The sequence below is a fragment of the Pimephales promelas genome, chromosome 11 (genome assembly GCF_988280905.1).
Source record: "Pimephales promelas chromosome 11, fPimPro1.hap1.1, whole genome shotgun sequence".
NCBI classification, from domain to species: Eukaryota; Metazoa; Chordata; class Actinopteri; order Cypriniformes; family Leuciscidae; genus Pimephales; species Pimephales promelas.
Window position 1 is genome coordinate 35,721,908 of NC_142779.1, and position 22,659 is coordinate 35,744,566.

At 36.8% G+C, this 22,659-nt stretch overlaps 1 protein-coding gene across 1 annotated transcript in view; it reads left to right on the forward strand.

The window, feature by feature from the left end:
* Window positions 1–17,754, forward strand: part of hcrtr2 (hypocretin (orexin) receptor 2) — a 40,632-nt gene extending 22,878 nt beyond the window's left edge. The window contains exons 4-7 of the mRNA XM_039690417.2: window positions 4,856–4,971; window positions 7,540–7,760; window positions 13,920–14,041; window positions 16,827–17,754. Of these exons, the coding sequence (XP_039546351.2) occupies window positions 4,856–4,971; window positions 7,540–7,760; window positions 13,920–14,041; window positions 16,827–16,996 (629 nt within the window). The 3' untranslated portion in view covers window positions 16,997–17,754. The remainder of the gene's footprint in view (window positions 1–4,855; window positions 4,972–7,539; window positions 7,761–13,919; window positions 14,042–16,826) is intronic.
* The last annotated feature ends 4,905 nt before the right edge of the window (window positions 17,755–22,659 follow it).

The window sequence follows — 22,659 nt, forward strand, 5'->3', positions numbered from 1 at the left end:
CCTCTCGCATCAACAAGGCATTTTGGCCCACAGGACTGCCGCATACTGGATGTTCATTCTTTGTAAACCCTAGAAATGGTTGTGTGTGAAAATCCCAGTAACTGAGCAGATTGTGAAATACTCAGGCCATGCCACGCTCAAAATTGCTTAAATCCCCTTTCTTTCCCATTCTGACATTCAGTTTGGAGTTCAGGAGATTGTGTTGACCACACCCCTAAATGCATTGAAGCCGCTGCCATGTGATTGGTTGATTAGATAATTGCATTAATGAGAAATTGAACAGGAATCCTTTAGGTGAGTGTGTATTCGTATACAATAAATCACTATATTTAAAATCATTTTTTTTAAAATAATCATATTTTTTCAGATCAAAGATTGCAATTTTGATTTCATCTCATTGTATATTCCTTAGCACTATAAATATGAGATTAAACTGAAATCAAAAGTGGATCTCGGAAGTAAACATCTTCTCTCAAGGGAACTGCCAACATTAAAAGTATCTTAAAAGAGTCTTCTCAATAATTCTCAATCATTTTGATGCTCCGTCATGCTCTCCGTAGGCCGTAGAGAATCAAATCTGTGACAGCCAAAGCAATTCTGTCCCATTGTGAATTAGTGCTGCAGGTTTGGGTTCAGCAAATCTCTGCGCTCATGGATTGCCGATCACAATGAATTCAGTCGGATTTGCTAAAGTGTCTGGTTGTCATTCCCACCACTTTATAACAGTCTCTCTAGGGCTGACAAACATCAGAGTGATAAAACCCAGCTCTGCTAAATATTATAAACCTGGGCTGTCAATCCAAACGGCATGAGATGCTTCTGAAGCATGTGTCACTCTCCGCCAGATGTGTGATGAAGTGGGGAGAGTAATTTGGTGATACGACTGCCAAGTGCCCTTAACTCCTGCTTTCACAGCACACACAGCACATGATTGCCTATTCTTAAGCCCAGCGAGCCCATTCTCAGATATAATCACAGTGTCTCGAGAATCTAACCGGCGTCTGTGACAATGGGGAAACGATTCATTTCTGTCTCCATTAAATTACTGTTTGTAATCATATTTTCCCATTTGTTGCTTTTCCAGGAAATGGGAAACGTGTGTCTATGAATACCACATATCTTCTAGCTCTCAATTGCTGCAAAATCCCACGCCTTCTTTTGAGATTTGTCGCTTATGTTCATGTGTGTGATTTTGCTGCTGCTTATACACAACATTTAAAATAAACAGTGCTAAAGCCGAAGCGGAAATCAAGCCTAGTTCTTAGATCTTTGTTTGTTTCCAAATGGTTTATGTAAAGATTGGAAATAAAAATCGAGCGCAGGAAAAAATTTTCATTTCTATTTGACTCTCATTTCACTCCGAAACCGTATGGCTTTCTTTTTTCATTGTTTTGTTTAACATACAGTTACAATGAACTGGGGAATTTTCAGAAGCGCTAAATGTGTCGCCATAAAGTCGCGTATTTTTCTCTGCTCTGATTGGTCAGATTGGCTCAGTCTGTTGTGATTTGTCAACTCTGCTCTCATTGGTCAGATGACTCAGTCTGTTGTGATTTGTCAACTCTGCTCTGATTGGTCAGATTGGCTCAGTCTGTTGTGATTTGTCAACTTTGCTCTCATTGGTCAGATGACTCAGTCTGTTGTGATTTGTCAACTCTGCTCTGATTGGTCAGATTGGCTCAGTCTGTTGTGATTTGTCAACTTTGCTCTCATTGGTCAAATGACCCTGTCTGTTGTGATTGGTCTTTTCTGCTCTGATTGGTCAGATGTCCCAGTCTGTTGTGATTGGTCTACTCTGCTCTCATTGGTCAAATGACCCTGTCTGTTGTGATTGGTCTTTTCTGCTCTGATTGGTCAGATGTCCCAGTCTGTTGTGATTTGTCAACTCTGCTCTCATTGGTCAGATGACTCAGTCTGTTGTGATTGGTCTTTTCTGCTCTGATTGGTCAGATTGGCTCAGTCTGTTGTGATTGGTCAACTCTGCTCTCATTGGTCAGATTGGCTCAGTCTGTTGTGATTTGTCAACTCTGCTCTCATTGGTCAGATGACCCAGTCTGTTGTGATTGGTCTTTTCTACTCTGATTGGTCAGATGTCCCAGTCTGTTGTGATTGGTCTACTCTGCTCTCATTGGTCAGATGACCCTGTCTGTTGTGATTGGTCTTTTCTGCTCTGATTGGTAAGATGTCCCAGTCTGTTGTGATTTGTCAACTCTGCTCTCATTGGTCAGATGACTTAGTCTGTTGTGATTGGTCTTTTCTGCTCTGATTGGTCAGATTGGCTCAGTCTGTTGTGATTTGTCAACTCTGCTCTCATTGGTCAGATGACTCAGTCTGTTGTTGGTCTTTTCTGCTCTGATTGGTCAGATTGGCTCAGTCTGTTGTGATTGGTCAACTCTGCTCTCATTGGTCAGATGACTCAGTCTGTTGTGATTGATCTACTCTGCTCTGATTGGTCAGATGACCCAGTCTGTTGTGATTGATCTTTTCTGCTCTGATTGGTCAGATGTCCCAGTCTGTTGTGATTGGTCTTTTCTGCTCTCATTGGTCAGATGGCTCAGTCTGTTGTGATTGGTCTACTCTGCTCTCATTGGTCAGATGACCCAGTCTGTTGTGATTGGTCTTTTCTGCTCTGATTGGTCAGATTGGCTCAGTCTGTTGTGATTGGTCTACTCTGCTCTCATTGGTCAGATGACCCAGTCTGTTGTGATTGGTCTTTTCTGCTCTCATTGGTCAGATGACTCAGTCTGTTGTGATTGAGTCATCTGACCAATGAGAGCAGAGTAGACCAATCACAACAGACTGAGTCATCTGACCAATGAGAGCAGAAAAGACCAATCACAACAGACTGGGTCATCTGACCAATGAGAGCAGAGTAGACCAATCACAACAGACTGAGTCATCTGACCAATGAGAGCAGAAAAGACCAATCACAACAGACTGGGTCATCTGACCAATGAGAGCAGAAAAGACCAATCACAACAGACTGGGTCATCTGACCAATCAGAGTAGAAAAGATCAATCACAACAGACTGGGTCATCTGACCAATGAGAGCAGAGTAGACCAGTCTGTTGTGATTGGTCAACTCTGCTCTCATTGGTCAGATGACTCAGTCTGTTGTGATTGGTCTACTCTGCTCTGATTGGTCAGATGGCTCAGTCTGTTGTGATTGGTCTACTCTGCTCTGATTGGTCTGATAGTCCAGTCTGTTGTGATCGGTCTACTCTGCTCTGATTGGCTCAGTCTGTTGTGATCGGTCTACCACTAACAGCGCGTTTCAGAAACAAAATGTCTATTATCATTAATGAATTTCAGCGTTACTTCAATGCTTAATACGCAGTGATACGAACCGGAATGGTGTCAGTTTATCCGTATCTCATTGAGTCTCATCCTGTTGAAGTGCAGCAGAGTGGATTCGCAGATAAAGTCTCTTCTCAACATGAACAGCAGTTTCGTGGGCAGCCAATCAAGAGCAGAGGCTGGCATTATGCAAATGAGTTACATTGTTATAGGTATGTAACAGGAAATGAGACTGGAGTTATTGACAACTCAAATCAATTATTTCTTTTAGGAGACAATAACTTTATTTGTCATGCACTTTGATCTTTGAAACTTTGCTGAGCTTTTACATTCTCAAACAGCAGATATATTACACACTAAAGGAAATGTCTAAAAAAAAAGCATAATGGGGAACTCTAAATTCACTGAAAATATGTGGAGGCTGTTAACTTTCCCCTAACATTTTTATTAATTATTCAAGTACAATATATATTTTCAGTAACACTTTACAATAAGGTTCATTAGTTAACTACATTAGTTAACATTAACTAAGAATGAACAATACTTCTTCAGCATTTGTTAATCTTTGTTAATGTCAATTTCAATATTTACTAATACTTTATTAAAATATTGTTAACATTAGTTAATGCACTGTGAACTAACATGAACAAACAATGAACAGCTGGATTTGTATTAACTAATGTTGACAAAGAATAACAAATACTGTAAAAAATATATTGCTCATGGTTAGTTCACGTTAGTTCACACATTAACTAATGTTTAATAAATGAATCTTATTGTAAAGTGTTTTATATATATAAGAAAAGAAGAAAGGTATATATGAAGAGTTCAGATGCAAAAGCCTCTAAATGCCATTTTAAATTTTCTTCTTTAATGATGATTTTTATCAAACTTGTATATTTAAGTTCAGTAATTTCACTTAAATAACAATTAATAGATAATTATCATTGCCATTTAAGTGAAATCACTGAACTTAAATATACAAGCTTGATAAAAATGATCATTTTAGAAGAAAATTTCAAATGGCACTTAGAGGCTTTTGCATCTGAACTCTTCATATATATATATATATATATATATATATATATATATTTATTTTATTTTTTTTTTATTTATTTTTTTTCTTCAGTTTGAAAGCTCGGGTCCCACGGATGAACTATTCATTTATATCAAAGGAACATGAAACATAAAATCTCTTCTGCTCTGACTTGAATTAATATAATTCATAAATTCATGTACATAAAAAAAACATCACGAAGGCCTTCATAAAGTGAAATGAGTGTGTCTTTTCACATTTGGGTTTAATTGAGGAACATTATATTGAAATGAAAAAATATAAGGTCGTGCAACATTTTAACAAGGTTTGATAAGGTCGTGCAACATTCAATTTGCAGAATGTTCAGGAAATGGGAAGCAATTAAGTATAAGTGGGAATAATGGATGCTGATTGGTCAATACGGCATTCCTGCTGAGATAAAATGTCCATCAAAACTCCTTTTAATTTATCTAAAACCTCCCAGAGTGCCGTGTGCAACTGACTGATTCTCTCTTCTGCAGATGAAATCTACCCTAAAGTGTACCACACCTGCTTCTTTATCGTCACTTATTTTGCTCCATTATGTTTGATGGTCCTGGCATACATCCAGATCTGTCATAAACTCTGGTGTCAACAGGTATGTAAGCATGCTTGACTTGTACACACATTACAGTTATTTGAACGGTTTATAAATGACAGCATTTTCCTTATATTGTGCAAGCGTACTGCGTTGCATAATGTATTTGTCTAAAGTAGCATTGTAACTGATGGGAGTTTTGGATTTGGTAGCAGTTTAACAGTGTTTTACTGTAAAATCACATGAAATGCCCTGTTTTTGATTACGCTTTATTTGAAGGTGTCTTTGTTACAGTGTAATTACACATTTAGGTACTGAGTAAAATTATTAAACTAAATGTACTAACTATGGGGTTAGGATTAGGTCTGTTGTAGATGTAATTATGCGACAAATGTAACAATGACCCTGTAAAATAAAGTGCTACCCAGTGTTTACCCCGTATACAGCGAGGGAATTGATTATTAACCAATTATCCAGCTAACAGGGATCGCTCTCACAACTTCCCTAACGTTCTGTCAAGGTTTTCTCAAAGTTATGAACAAACGTTCTTCTAATGATGTTAATAAAACATCTGGCCTTTCATAATGTTCTCAAAACTTTAGCACAAAAACATTATTCATGGAACATTTTTTTTTCTGATACTGGATGCTTATCAAATGGTTCAGATGTTCAGAAAATTACAAGTAACATTTCTATAATGTTTGTGAAATAAAATGAAACGTTTCCATAACACTGGCAATTTTGACCGTTCAGTGAACACTCAGAAATAACGTTTTCATGACTTAAAGGAGTAGTTCACTTTTGAAAAAACTTTTGCTGATAATTTATTATCCAAGATGGTCTTCAGTCGAAAAGAAATGAAGGTTTTTGATGAAAACATTCCAGGATTTTCTCCATATAATGGACTTCAATGGGAACCAAACGGTTCAAGATCCAAAACTATAAGACAGTTTCAGTGCAAACTGTTCAAAGGGCTTTAAACGATTCCAGACGATGAATAAGGGTCTTATCTAGCTAAACGATCGTTAATTTAATAAATAAATAACAAAGTTTAAGTTTTATAAGCTCAAATGCTCGCCTTGCTCTGTTCTGTGATGCGCGTTCGAACAGAAGAGTCACGTTAGTATGGCAAGCCGTTTTAGCTTTTATTCATTTCCAGGATATGAATTCTTGATTTCAACAATTACATTTTTTGATATCAACAATTTAATTGCTGATATCTGTAATTGTATTTTCACTAGTGAAATGTCACCATAGGCTGCCATTCAAAACGAATTGTTGATATCAAGAATTGATTTTTTACTCGTAGAAATATCATTTTTGATATCAATAATTACATTGTTACTAGTAAAAATGTAAATTCCTGATATCAATAATTAAATTGTTGCTAGCTGAAATGTCTATTCTTGATATCAACAATTCAATTGTTACTAGTAAAAATGATCATTTTTGACATCTGAAAATGTATTTCTGATATCACTATTGTTTCAGATATCTAAAATGGCTTTCTTTCTAGTAAAAATCACATTCATGATATCAGAAATTAACATTGTCACTAGTAAAAATTAAATTATTGATATAAAAAATGAACATTGTTACTAGCAATTCAATTGTGGATATCAAGAATAGACATTTCAGTTAGTGACAACTGAATTCTTGATATCAAAAATAAAGGTTTTTACTAATAATTGTATTTCTGATATGTGAAATTGGAATTTCAACTAGTAAGAAATCAATTCTTGATATCAACAATTGGTTTAGAATGGCAGTCTATGGTGACATTTCACTAGAGAAAATACAATTGTTGATATCAAGAATTCATATCCTGGAAATGAATAAAGCTAAAACAGCTTGCCATACTAACGCGCATCACAGAACAGAGCAAGGCGAGCATTTGAGCTTATAAAACTTAAACTTTGTTATTTATTTATTAAATGAGCGATCGTTTCGCTTGATAATACCCTTATTCATCGTCTGGAATCGTTTAAAGTCAGTTTGCACTGAAACCGTCTTTTGAATCGTTTGGTTCCCATTGAAGTCCATTATATGGAGAAAATCCTGGAATGTTTTCATCAAAAACCTTAATTTCTTTTCGACTGAAGAAAGAAAGACATGGACATCTTGGATGACATGGGGGTGAGTAAATTATCAGCTAAAGTTTTTTCAAAAGTGAACTACTCCTTTTAGCGATTATCACACTATCCGATTTATTATAGTCCTTTACGATGAACAGACTGTACGAACATGATCATCACTGTAAGTCACACTTTGAAATGCTGGCTACAAACAGATCTCTAATGTTCATCTAGGTCATGGTTTGTCATGAAAAACAAAGACGATCTGACAGTCATGATAGGAGACGTCACACTGCAGGACTGCGAGCCAAATGTTTCGACAGTCAGAACAGAAGTTCGGGTCACATTTGATCGCAATGGTCATTAATGAGATCAAAGACTTCAGATTTTTAGTCTAGGATCAGAGGAATCTTTTAGGATTTGCAAAAATGGTCTCAGACAGCCAACTTGTGTGTGCACCCGGCTTTAATTGCAATGAAAAGAACATATTTCTGCTAGCTGGGTAACAGGTTTTTACTGTAGCATGTTTACAGTTATTTTCCATCCCGAGCAGATTCCCGGGACGTCATCGGTGCTTCAGAGGAAGTGGAAGTCTCTGCAGTGCTCCGCTCACGCCGGCGGCTCGGGGGAAGCGGTGAAGGTGAGGACCAGCGCCGTCTCAGCCGAGGTCAAACAGGTGAAAGCCCGACGGAAGACGGCCCGCATGCTGATGGTGGTGCTGTTTGTGTTCGCCCTCTGTTACCTGCCCATCAGTGTCCTCAACATCATGAAGAGGTAAGAGTGTGTGAAGAACACGGCCGCGCAACAACGTTAAGAAACAGAGGACCATTCAAGATGTTATAATACCATTTAATGACTTTTTGAGAGGGTTTATTGTGATCCACATTTTTAAATCAGCATATAAAAGGCACACGTTAATGAGTCATATATGTATCGTTTGGGTCACATGTTATTTTAGGTGTATTTACTATGTACTTACATCAACAAAATAATTATATTAATAATTCTTAGGTGATAATAATAACTGATGGGTCGGTTTAAGGGTTTAAGATGTAAGGAAAGGTCAAGAGTGTTATTATAGATACAATTACAGCTTTTACATATAAGTACAGTACAATGAAAAACATGTCTGTGCACAATAAGTGCACTATATCAAATGATTCATTTAAATCTTGGTACATTGTAGTTACAGACACTTAATAAAAATGTCATTGTTGGTCATGAAAATAATGTCAATATGAATGGATGGATTATCCAAAAATTGGCTTCATTTTCTTTATGCAAATGATTTTTCGGTAACACTTTACAATACGGGTGCACTAATAATTCATGCTTAATTAATGCACAGATAATCATGAGTTAATGTAGAACTCATGAAGAACTAAACCATTAATTAATGATTACGACATCAGCAATTAATAAAGAGTCTATATGATTAATAGATTAAGTAATACATGAATTGCTATTAATTCAATGTGTCATTGTGTATTAATTCCTTAATAACATATTTTATTAACTAATAGTGTAAATTAATGTGTTAATTACCATAATTAATCAAAGCTATGCACTTCAACTTCTAGTTGTCTGCTTTAATTAATCATTAGCTAACGATTTGCAAAGGTATCATTATGTTATGACTTTACTTGATGGGGCACATCATTATTAACTAGTCATTTAGTAATTTGCACATGAATTTGCACTAACAATGAAGTAATTAATCATGTATTAATGCATATTAGTGTATCTGGAAGTTAAAATACAAGGCTTTTCAATTCATGTATTACTTAATCTATTAATCATATATTCTTTATTAGTTGCTGATGCAGTAATCATTAATTAATGGTTTAGTTCTTCATGAGTTCTACATTATCTCATGATTATCTGTGCATTAGTTAAGCATGAATTAATGCATATTAGTGCACCCGTATTGTAAAGTGTTACCGACTTAACTCTGTAGGATAATGTGTATCATGATTTGGAAATTTTGGCATTTGGTTTACTCGACCGCTAACATTCTTTCATTGAAGAAAAAAAAAACTACATTCATTTTTCAAAAAGTGTCTTATGGTAGTATAACGCATTATTATGAGTAATGCGAGCTGTGTTTAAAGGCATGAGACAGACTGCTGAGATGATATCTGTTAATTATGCGTCTCTTTGTAGTCTGACTTCTGTTCAAGCCAAGAATCTGTAATGAATTTCCCTCTAGCAGTAATCCAAGAAATGAATATAGCTCTTCGAGTCTCACTGTCTTTATTTCACCCACAATACTACATTTTAACTAAATTTGCGTTGAAGGAAAAGTAAGTGTCAGTTATCTATCATAACCCAATAGTTGTCTGGGTTTTTACCAGGGCTTTGCTTTGCGGTTGTGAGATGTGTGGCGCAATCCAACAACGATTCACTCAGATAATCAATATAATCTTTTATAGTCACTCAATATAATGATACAAAAATAGAAATGCTCAGGAGAATTTTAGCAGAATACAAATGCAAACCATAACCTCAAACAGACGATATAGAGACTAAGGCAATGTTTACACGGAAACGATTCTGAAGAGAAAACGTAAAAGAGGCGTTGCGTCATCTTTTTTTATTCTGCGTTTAGACGAGCGTTTTGTGTGGGAAATCCGCGTGGAAATGGGGACGCAAAAGTCTGTGAAATTCAATGTAGTACGCACTTCAGGCGGCTGTGAGTGCATACTACAGTAACACCAAGTCCACGCGCCTGCGTACAACCTTCACTGTCAAGCAGACTTTTGCGTTTTTACCGTTTACACGGGAACGTGACGGTGGAGCGTTTTTAAGATTTCCACTCTGGAGGGTGGTTTCACTTTTTTGCGTTTTTCACGCCGTCGCCGTGTAAACGAAAGGCACATCCGATAAAATATTTTTACGTTTTCACCCGCGAGCGTTCTCGTGTAAACAGGGCCTAAAACCAAACAGGGAGGGTAGGATATACTCAGGGAACCAAACTAGACACAGGTGGCACTAATTTGTAACCAAGGTAACCAACAAGGAGGAAGCAGTAACTAAGGGGATGTTTACACAACACCGTTTTACTAAAAACTTTGTATATGTTTTGGCCGTTTGTTTACACGAAAACTGCGGTTTGGGTGCCTGAAAAAACAAAGTTTTGAAAACGGTTTTTGCAAATGACAAAAAAGCGAATCACTGAAGACGATGACGTCATGCACATGCGTATCACGTGTTCAGTCTACAGTGTTTCGTCGCCATCTCCTGGCCTGGAGCAGAATAGAGCTCGTTTACGGATCCGTACGAACGGGTTTCGTTTTGGCAATGGTGTCGTCTGTGCACGGAAAACTCAAAGGAAAAACTTCTCAGTTTAAAGCACATCGTTGTCATTCAGTAAACGTACTCTAAGGAGATAGAAGCTAAACTGAAAACGGAATACATGCACATAAATGAAAACACAAGGTCTTTCAAGTTATTTTTTTTTTTACCCTTTTTTATCATCCACCAGATGACTGGCAGTTTAGTAATAATACCTCTTGGTGGTTATAATGGAGCACAACAGGGTTACCCAGGGGTCAGTGTTAGCAATCATTGCAGAGAAAAAACACAGAGCTTACAGTTCAGTCTGTGAGCATGACTCCCGGTTTCCACAGTTACTCGTTCACTTCTTCAGGAAAAAAACAGTACGGGATAATGTACAGTCAGACAGTCATTAATATAAACCTGGTGCGAAGTAGAAAGGTTTAATCACAGGGTCTATTTTGCACAGATGATTTTGACGGTACGTTGACTGTATGCTATCCTTACATTAAAAATAAGTGGATTTGAAGTGTTTTTATAACATGAGAAAAAAGAGCATCCAGTGAGAACTCAATCTCAGCTTTGCGTTCTGATCGACCAGTTGGTGTTTGTTTATTAATAATGACATACTACAATCTTGCTTATTACACATCTACTTTGAGTTTAAATATTTTATTTTTTAAATAAGTATTTCCCGTCACTATTTTAAACTGCTTTGCAGACTGCATGTGTTGAGCTGAAATGAAGGCTGCAAGTAAAAATCTACTTTTTGTAAGGATTGTTAGAGGAGATTCCCACTGTATTTGGGAAATGGGCTTTATTTATTCTAAATGTTTTGTTTTTGATTGTTGCATTTATACAGAATACATTTATACATTTATACTTGTTTCCGCCACAGAATAAATACATTTTAAAAGATAATTGTGACTTTTTATTTCAAAATTGCAAGATATAAATCTCAAAATTGAGATTCGCCATTGCAATTCTGACTTTTTTTTCTCACAATTGTGACTTTATATCATGCAATTCTGGCTTTATCACATGCATTTGCGAATTAATATATCACAATTCTGAAATCTTAGATTTATGAGATATAAACTTAATTTATGAGATTGCAATTGCTTGTCAGACAAATTGCTTATAAATTGTTATAGTCAGGATTTCGAGATATAAACGTGCAATTTTGAGAAAAAAAGGCAATTTTGCCAGTTTATATCTCACAATTCTGACTTTATAACTCGCATTGCTACTTTATATCACACAATTCACAAAAAAGTCATAATTGTGAGATGTAAACTTGCAATTGTGGGAATAAAAAGGTCAAAATTGCGAGATATAAATCTCAAAATTGCGAAAGTTAGAATTACGAGATATAATCTTGCAATTGCAATTCTGACATTTTTTCTCACAATTGCGACTTTATATCATGCAATTCTGCGAGTTAATATATTGCAATTCTAAAATCTTATAATTATGAGATATAAGCTTGCAATTGTATGTCAGACAAATTGCTTGTAAATTGTTATAAAGTCAGAATTTTGGGATATAAACGTGCAATTTTGAGAAAAAAGGGCAATTTTGTCAGTTTATATATCACAATTCTGACTTTATAACACGCAATTGCAACTTTATATCACACAATTCACAAAAAAAGTCATAATTGTGAGATGTAAACTTGCAATTGTGGGAATAAAAAGGTCAAAATTGCGAGATATAAATCTCAAAATTGCGAAAGTTAGAATTACGAGATATAATCTTGCAATTGCAATTCTGACTTTTTTCTCACAATTGCTACTTTGTATCATGAAATTCTGCGAGTTAATATATTGCAATTCTAAAATCTTATAATTATGAGATATAAGCTTGCAATTGTGTGTCAGACAAATTGCTTGTAAATTGTTATAAAGTCAGAATTTTGGGATATAAACGTGCAATTTTGAGAAAAAAGGGCAATTTTGTCAGTTTATATATCACAATTCTGACTTTATAACACGCAATTGCAACTTTATATCACACAATTCACAAAAAAAGTCATAATTGTGAGATGTAAACTTGCAATTGTGGGAATAAAAAGGTCAAAATTGCGAGATATAAATCTCAAAATTGCGAAAGTTAGAATTACGAGATATAATCTTGCAATTGCAATTCTGACTTTTTTCTCACAATTGCGACTTTGTATCATGAAATTCTGCGAGTTAATATATCGCAATTCTGAAATCTTAGAATTATGAGATATAAGCTTGCAATTGTGTGTCAGACAAATTGCTTGTAAATTGTTATAAAGTCAGAATTTTGGGATATAAACGTGCAATTTTGAGAAAAAAGGGCAATTGTGTCAGTTTATATCTCACAATTCTGACTTTATAACACGCAATTGCAACTTTATATCATACAATTCACAAAAAAGTCATGATTGTGAGATGTAAACTTGCAATTGTGGGAATAAAAAGGTCAAAATTGCGAGATATAAATCTCAAAATTGCGAAAGTTAGAATTACGAGATATAATCTTGCAATTGCAATTCTGACTTTTTTCTCACAATTGCTACTTTGTATCATGAAATTCTGCGAGTTAATATATTGCAATTCTAAAATCTTATAATTATGAGATATAAGCTTGCAATTGTGTGTCAGACAAATTGCTTGTAAATTGTTATAAAGTCAGAATTTTGGGATATAAACGTGCAATTTTGAGAAAAAAGGGCAATTTTGTCAGTTTATATATCACAATTCTGACTTTATAACACGCAATTGCAACTTTATATCACACAATTCACAAAAAGTTAAAATTCTGAGATTTAAACTTGCAATTGTGAGAATGAAAAGGTCAAAATTGTGAGATATAAATCTCAAAATTGAGAAAGTTAGACTTAGATATACAAGATATAATTTCGCAAATGCTATTCTGACTTTTTTTCTCACAATTGCGACTTTATATCATGCAATTTTGGCTTTATCACATGCATTTGCGAATTAATATATCACAATTCTGAAATCTTAGAATTATGAGATATAAACTTAATTTATGAGATATAAACTTGCAATTGCTTGTCAGACAAATTGCTTATAAATTGTTATAAAGTCAGGATTTCGAGGTATAAACATGCAATTTTGAGAAAAAAGGGCAATTTTGTCACTTTATATATCACAATTCTGACTTTATAACTCGCATTGCAACTTTATATCACACAATTCACAAAAAGTCAGAATTGTGAGATGTAAACTTGCAATTGTGAGAATAAAAAGGTCAAAATTGCCAGATATAAATCTCAAAATTGCAATTCTGACTTTTTTCTCACAATTGCGACTTTATATCATTCAATTCTGGCTTTATCACATGCATTTGCGAGTTAATATATCGCAATTCTGAAATCTTAGAATTATGAGATATAAACTTGCAATTGTGTGTCAGACAAATTGCTTATAAATTGTTATAAAGTCAGAATTTCGAAGTATAAACGTGCAATTTTGCCAGTTTATATCTCACAATTCTGACTTTATAACTCGCAATTGCAACTTTATATCACACAATTCTAAGATAAAAAGGCAGAATTGTGAGATGTAAACTTGCATTTGTGAGAAAAAAGGTCAGAATTGTGAGATTAAAAAAGCTTTTTTATTCTGTAAGCTTCCATACGTTTATGTCTGTTATCCGCAGAGTATTCGGCGCTTTCAAGAACACCAACAACAGGGAGACGGTCTACGCCTGGTTCACCTTCTCACACTGGCTGATATACGCCAACAGCGCCGCCAATCCAATCATCTACAATTTCCTCAGTGGTGAGTCTTTAACAGGTTCAGCTACATCAGAGGTCTGCACTTCTGCTTCTGGAGACTCACCGTCCCTGCGCTGCATATGTTCAGAGTCGTCCTTCTGCACACACCAGATTCAGAGGTGTCACAGAGGTTTATTCAGTAGAGATGAAGCATGTGCTGTGTGCCGGTTCCTCCATCTGCTGGTCACACTCGGCCATTACACCAGTCGTTCACTTCACTGCCTGCAGACACACACACACTTCGAAGCTTTGAGATGCAGTTTGCACTCCAGAAACATCCTGCACCTTTTCATTCATAACGCGCAAACTAATTATTTATTCATTAGCATTGCAATATTCTCTTTGTGCCGCTCTAATAACAGACTAGGCTACATCATTACCTGGTCATTTCAAGGAAGCTTTTCACATTAGGCAGTTTAGAGGATCCAGTGGCGCTACTGAAAATAAATCGATCCGTTTAATCCCAGAAGTCACCTTGAGACCAACATTTTGAATTTGAAAGGTTATATATAAAATGCAGAATATAAAATGCACTGTGCAAAAATTGTAAGTTAACATACTTTGAGTGTGATTGAAGGCCTGCTATAGCTAATCAGATCATTCATCCTTCACTTCATCCAGACGCTGCTGAAAGTGACATTTAGATGAATAAATATGGGCTCCGCTTTCCTCTCGGTAACAAAATACACACACCACCAAACTGACAGCGGTGAGGAAACATCAGTTCAGAAATCATCTGATCATGGAGACGTGAATATGTGTACAGCAGCTCTGAGACTCACATGTCCACAGCTGAGGTGATTCACACTTATGATCGTTTGAATATAAAGTACAACATTGATCTGGCAATGTGCGACTATAGTTTGAACACTTTAGCATTATCCTGAACATAAGCATTCATCATGTGTCATTGAAGGGACGAGAGGCTTTCGGGAGCTTTTATGTGAATTTTCCTTCATTAAAGTCAGTCTACATGGTTTCAAAGACTACAGGAAGTCAGGAAAGATCTCATTTTCTTTACAAGCTCTTCACACGATGGCAATGAAAGAAAGTGATTAATACATTAAATTGTTACATATGTCCCCTTTTTCATTTCCTTTTTAATTAATACAAATAATACAACTATTTATTGTTAGCTCATGACAAGTTATGTGAGGTCCATAGATAATACTAACAGATACGAGTATTGCTGTAATTAAAGGGATAGTTCACTTTGAAATTCATTTTTGGTGTGTTTTATCTGACCTCAAGGGCATCCAAGATGTAGGTGTCTTTGTTTCCGCAGTATTTTCAATTTTGATATTTTTAGGTCAAACCGTTCTTGTCTTGTCAGTCATATAATGGAGGTCTATGGTCACCACCTCAAAGAGCATGCACAGAGAAGTCCAGATTAAACATGATTTAATGACTCGTAAATGTACAAAACCAAACAGTATTTATATCGTTTTTACCTCTTGTAATCACAGTAATGTCCAACTGTTCTGAATGGTCTGCACTGTAAAAAAAATAAATTAAAAAAATCGTAAAAAATGACAGGCAGCTACTGCCAAATAAAAACCGTAAAATTTAAGTAAAATATCTTAAATCCAATAAAGTGCAAAAACTATAATTTTACGGAATTTTTTATTAAAATTTGTACAGAAAAACACTCTTATTTTACAGGCTTTTTCTTGTTTGAATTAATATATTTTACTTTAATTTTACAGTTTTTGTTTGGCAGCCGTATAGCTGCGAGTCATTTGACCGTTTTTTAATTATTTTTCTACAGTGTAAAACTGTTATTTTATGGATTTTTCCTACATTATAATGACCAAACACCTTCAATAAAGTGACAGCACTAATAGTTTTATGAAGAAACACTGTTATTACAGGTATTTCCTCATTTATGATGATGATGATGATGATGATGATGAACTTTATTGTCACTTGGTCACAAGTACCAGCGAATTACAATCAAACACCTTCAATAAAGTGGTGGAACTAAACGTTTTATGAAGAAACACTGTAATAATTTAGGAAATACCTGATAAACGCCTTCAATAAAGTGATGGCACTAAAGGTTCTGATGACAAACACTGTTATTTATCAGACCTTTGCTAAATTATAACAATCAAACACATGATTCAAAAAAATTGTCAAGACGTCCTCAAGATTGTAAATCAACAGTTTTATTTTGGAAGACAAAAGACAAATAAACTTTATAAAAGGGATTAAAATCATCTCCGTAAACATGCACTCTAAAAAAAATGGAATGATTCAGTTGACAATTACGGTATACACCACATAGTAGTTATCAGAGCAGTTTCATCAAATTCTGAAACTTAAGGATTAAAGTGAAATTTTCTAAACATACTGAACACATTTACAAGATTTCACACAACTATTGATTCTAAGCATTACAGGGATAGTTCACTTTGAAATTCATTTTTGGTATGTTTCACCGCTCGTTTCGTGTCTTAGGCCATCAATGTGTTCTTACATTTACGAGTCATTAAATCATGTTTAATCTGGACTTCTCTGTGCACGCTCTTTGAGGTGGTGACCATAGACCTCCATTATATGACTGACAGACAACAACGGTTTGACCTAAAAATATCAAAATTGAAAATACTGTGGAAACAAAGACACCTACATCTTGGATGCCCTTGAGGTCAGATAAAACACACCAAAAATTAATTTCAAAGTGAACTATCCCTTTAACATTAGATAATAAATGCTGTAGAATGCATCGATGTTAGTTCAAGTGAACAAATGGAACCTTATTGAAATGAAATCCTGTGTTCTCGCAGGTAAATTTCGAGAGGAGTTTAAAGCGGCGTTCATCTGCCATTGCTCCGGCGGAGACGAGACACCGAAGGAGAGAGTCCGAGCGAGAACCAGTACAGACAGCCGCAAATCCCTGTCTACACAAGTCAACAACTTCGACAACATCTCCAGGATATCTGACCAGGCGGTGTAGCTCGGCGGGAGTGACGGCCACCCAGGCTGAAGATCGCCGGATGTTTCGGCCTGCGAGGCTTATGGATGGAGGGATTGAATGGACACGACATTTTGTCTCGTGTAAGGCCACGTGAACCTTCGCTGGAATTGATATTCTTACCCTGTGAGGTTATTTTCCAGCTCACGGCTCTAATGGACGCGCCAACAATAATGACGTGTCTCTGAAACACAACAACACTGCATTTAACTCAAGACTGAAAGGTAACGATGAAAGAAGGGAGTGTTAAAATAATAATGTTTCCTATCCAATCTAATGTAGAGAGATAATGGTGAGCAATCTGAGTGTCCTCTGCAAACACTCGCTCCACTGAAACACTGCTCTGTTCGTTTGAGCATCACATGATTCGGGTCTGAAAACAAACATCATTTTTGCATGCATAAACTGCTTCAAGGACATTCAAACAAAATTGATGTATATTTATTTTTTATTCCATGTACAGTTTGACATATTTAATGTTTCTCTAAGAATGCTGTTTTGTATTGTTTTTACAGCTCGCTGTCTCGGTGACACTTTACAATAAGGTTTCATTTGTTAATTAACTACATTAGTTAACATGAATTAATTTTATTAAAGGAGTAGTTCACTTTTAAAAAAAAAATTTTTGCTGATAATTTACTCGCCCCCATGTCATCCAAGATGTCCATGTCTTTCTTTCTTCAGTCGAAAAGAAATTAAGGTTTTTGATGAAAACATTCCAGGATTTTCTCCATATAATGGACTTCAATGGGAACCAAACGGTTCAAGATCCAAATGAGAGTTTCAGTGCAAACTGTTCAAAGGGCTTTATACGATTCCAGACGATGAATAAGTGTCTTATGTAGGACCCTTCGAGTCATGACTCAGAAAAATATTTGTTCATTTTGATGAACAGGAGAGTCACAAACGCGCATCACAGAACAGAGCAAGGCGAGCATTTGAGCTTATAAAACTTAAACTTTGTTATTTATTTATTAAATGAGCGATCGTTTCGCTTGATAAGACCCTTATTCATCGTCTGGAATCGTTTAAAGCCCTTTGAACAGTTTGCACTGAAACTGTCTTTTGGACCTTGAACCGTTTGGTTCCCATTGAAGTCCATTATATGGAGAAAATCCTGGAATGTTTTCATCAAAAACCTTGATTTCTTTTCGACTGAAGAAAGAAAGTCATGGACATCTTGGATGACATGGGGGTGAGGGTTTTTTTTTATTTTTATTTTTTTTTTAAGTGAACTACTCCTTTAATAATGCACATTGCAAAATTTACGAATACATTTTTAAAATCAAAAGTTAATATAAGTTACTACACTAACATGAACAAACAACAAAAAATTATTTGTATTATCTAACATTTGCAAAAGATTAATAAATGATGCAAAAATAATATGTGAAATTATGTTTATTTTAGCTAATGCATTAACTGCTGAGACCTTATTGTAAAATGTCACCATTTACTCTAATTTGATCCCACTTGGGTATTAAAAAATCAAATGTGAATGTTCACTTTAGTGTTTATTTCAGAAGTGTTTGCCGATAAGTTTTATTCCTGATGTGTGTTGTTTTAGAGCATTCATTTCTAATGGAGTTGTTTTGACGTTTTGCGCAGTCAAGCATTAATTATTTGCTCTGAGTGTTTGCTTGTTGGATCAGGAAGCCTGGAGCTCTTACTGTTTATTTGACTATTAGAGTAATAAAGCGGAACAATGGCACAACAATGCGTCTTTGTTCAAGTGTGACAGACGTCAGGAGAACCAACAGGTGAGCAGCAGAGGACTACTGTATGATGTCTCTCAGGTGCGCTCTTTGTGTTATCTATCATAAGTGTGTACTTGCTGCTACTTAGAAGTACTGTACTTTAAGTGTGTTGATGTGTTTGTAGATAAAGATTCTAATTTTACTTCAATTGACTAAGCAATTTGTCATCATCTTTTTGTTAGCACAGAAGTGAATCTCACACATGCTGACTTTTAAACGTCTTTTGGCAGAAAAATGTGAATTACTTTGGTCTCTGTTTGTACAATCCAAAAATAAAGAAGTAAACAACGATAACTCTAATTGAGTATGTTTTGCACTCACTAGCATGGAAATTTATGATGGTTTGAGCTGGTATTTTGTCCTGTCTGTGCGTTTACATGGACCCTTATAATCGGATCGACGGCTCAATCGGACTAAAAAACCTTAATCGATCCAATTGAGCTCGATCCGACTTGAATTTCGATCGGATTGAAAGGGGTGGTTTACTCCTTTCGTAATCCGACCGAGAGAACATGTAAACACTTGTTCTGATTGAAAACCGAAACTAAAAGGACTGCGCATGTGCTGCACTGTTCTTCCTGTTGAATAAAGTTTCATAGAAACAAGGGGGTAATCCATCAGCCGGAAGTTGAAGCCTCGTGGGAGCCGCCATCAGTGTTGTAGTCGAGACCACCTCACTCGAGTCCGAGTTGACACAGAGACCAGAGAGAGTCGAGTCCGAGTCAAGACCGAGTCCAGAGAGAGTCGAGTCCGAGTCGAGTCCGAGACCAGAGACGGTCGAGTCCATAGAGAGTCGAGTCCGAGTCGAGTCCGAGACCAGAGACGGTCGAGTCCGAGTCGAGACCGAGTCCATAGAGAGTCAAGTCCGAGTCGAGTCCGAGACCAGAGAGAGTCGAGTCCGAGTCGAGTCCGAGTCCATAGAGAGTCGAGTCCGAGTAGACACCGAGACCAGAGAGAGTCGAGTCCGAGTCGACACCGAGACCAGAGAGAGTCGAGTCAGAGTCAAGACCGAGTCCATAGAGAGTCGAGTCCGAGTCGAGACCGAGACCAGAGAGAGTCGAGTCCGAGTCGACACCGAGACCAGAGAGAGTCGAGTCAGAGTCAAGACCGAGACCAGAGAGAGTCGAGTCCGAGTCGACACCGAGACCAGAGAGAGTCGAGTCAGAGTCAAGACCGAGTCCATAGAGAGTCGAGTCCGAGTCGAGTCCGAGACCAGAGAGAGTCGAGTCCGAGTCGACACCGAGACCAGAGAGAGTCGAGTCCGAGTCGACACCGAGACCAGAGAGAGTCGAGTCCGAGTCGACACCGAGACCAGAGAGAGTCGAGTCCGAGTCGACACCGAGACCAGAGAGAGTCGAGTCCGAGTCGAGTCCGAGACCAGAGAGAGTCGAGTCCGAGTCGACACCGAGACCAGAGAGAGTCGAGTCCGAGTCGACACCGAGACCAGAGAGAGTCGAGTCAGAGTCAAGACCGAGTCCATAGAGAGTCGAGTCCGAGTCGAGTCCGAGACCAGAGAGAGTCGAGTCCGAGTCGACACCGAGACCAGAGAGAGTCGAGTCCGAGTCGACACCGAGACCAGAGAGAGTCGAGTCCGAGTCAAGACCGAGTCCATAGAGAGTCAAGTCCGAGTCGAGTCCGAGACCAGAGACGGTCGAGTCCGATTCGAGTCCGAGACCAGAGACGGTCGAGTCCGAGTCGAGACCGAGACCAGAGACGGTCGAGTCCGAGTCGAGACCGAGACCAGAGACGGTCGAGTCCGAGTCGAGTCCGAGACCAGTGAGGGTTGATTACCTAATTTACTTTTATTTACTTCGAGAAATCCTTTTTTTTTTTTTTACTGAATTTACTTAGAGTTTAAAAAATATGATCAGTTTAGGGTAAAAAGGCCACATAGTAGGTGGTGTTAAAAGTAATTTTATTACAATTTGTCATGCGCAGTTGTGCACTAGAAAATCACCAATCACTGGGCGTGTCAATCAATTTAAAGAAATATTTTATTAACATACATTAATAATCATGAAAAATATTTTTAATTGAACTCGAGTGGACTCGGGAATAATTCCGAGTCCTAAAAAAAAAATGTTCGAGTACGAGTCAATTCCGAGTCCAAATGGACACGAGTCCATGACAAGACCAAGACCATTAAAATATGGTCTCGAGACCGAGTCCAAAACGAGTCCGAGTCTCGAGTACTACAACACTGGCCGCCATTATAGCAGAACTTCACCTGCTGTTAGCATCCCATTGACTCCCATTCATTTTGGCATCACTTTGACAGCGAATAATTTTACATCTGAAATGTCCAAAGACTTCACTTGTCCATTATTTATTTCTAAAGAAACACGAAAATGTATAAAACGCTCCATTACTTTGTATCTTACGTTATGGCCCCGTAGATGCCGTTTTTGTGAAAAATAGGCTAACGATTGCATCATCACCACGCAACTTTCTGTCGCACAATAGAGACATTTTCGTATAGACTGGAGGAGAAGCTCGCAGGCAATCTTTTACTGTCTATGAGGCGATCGGCAGTGGTGGGATGTAACGAAGTACAAATACTTTGTTACTTTACTTCAGTACATCTTTACTTTACTTAAGTAGAATAAATAGTGCATGCTTTTTACTTTTACTTTGTTACATTTTGCAGCAATTATTCTACTTTCTACTCCACTACATTTCTACAACTTCTGTTACATTTTCATTACATTTTCTGATCAGTTTTTTCCCTGCCAAAACGTAATCTGACCGTCCGTCCGTTGCACGTTTGTCTCACCAGTGACGTTTGGTTGCCATAGATACATCAACCCGGTCACACTAAATGCGTCTCGCACGCAGTGTGTTTATCATGCTATTTATACGCGACAATTAGTTTTTACTTGCATAGGAAACACACCGTGTGTAATATACGTTTGGTTAGGATTATGGCAAGACAAGAGGTTCAGAATTACACCATAAATTAATCGTGTTTACTGCCATAGTTATTAACATATAGTACGGATAAGCATGATGTGTACTTTATTGCCTAATTTCAAGTTTCAGAAATGGTTAAAAAAAATTCCATCATTATTGAACATCATCATTATATGAGTATTAGGTTGAATGAGTTAGAATTAACTGTTTCATTAGAAATAGACATTAAGAAAATAAATTATGCAAGTACTTTTACGTTTAATACTTAAAGTACATTTGAAATCAGGTACTTTTTACTTTTTACTTAAGTATGGTTGTCATTCTGTTCCCAGACAGCAAACTGACATTGAATCAACGTGGAAACATGACATCGAAACAACGTTGATCTGACATTGTTTTGCTCATCGAATTAACGTTGAACCAACGTCAGACGCGGCATTCTTCAAAGCTAAATGAAAATCAAAAATTGGTTTGCTTTCATAACGTTGAAACAACGTTGATTTCAAGTTGATTTTCCGTTAGTTTTGAAAGAATGACGCGTCTGACGTTGGTTCAACGTTAATTCGATGAGCAAAACAATGTCAGATCGACGTTGTTTCGATGTCATATTTCCACGTTGATTCAATGTCAGTTTGCTATCTGGGTTAGGCTACTTCTACTTTTACTAAAGTAAATATTTATCTGGTTATTTGTACTTTTACTTAAGTACTGAGATTCAGTACTCCTCCACCACTGGCGATCGGGGGTACATGGAGGCATAAAGTTGAGGGAGAAGTCCATAAATAGAGAGTCCATAAAAGCAACGGGACAAAATATTTCAACAACGTTTTCGAGGATTTAGGTGATTCAGATTTGTAATGGGACCGCTTCAAGAAGATTTACAACTGTCAGACCGTCGTCACGCTCAGTTTGAGCCTGCACACTCGCTCAGACATCACACAGGAAGAGCAAAAAATGGGCTATAGTCTTCTCCGTAGA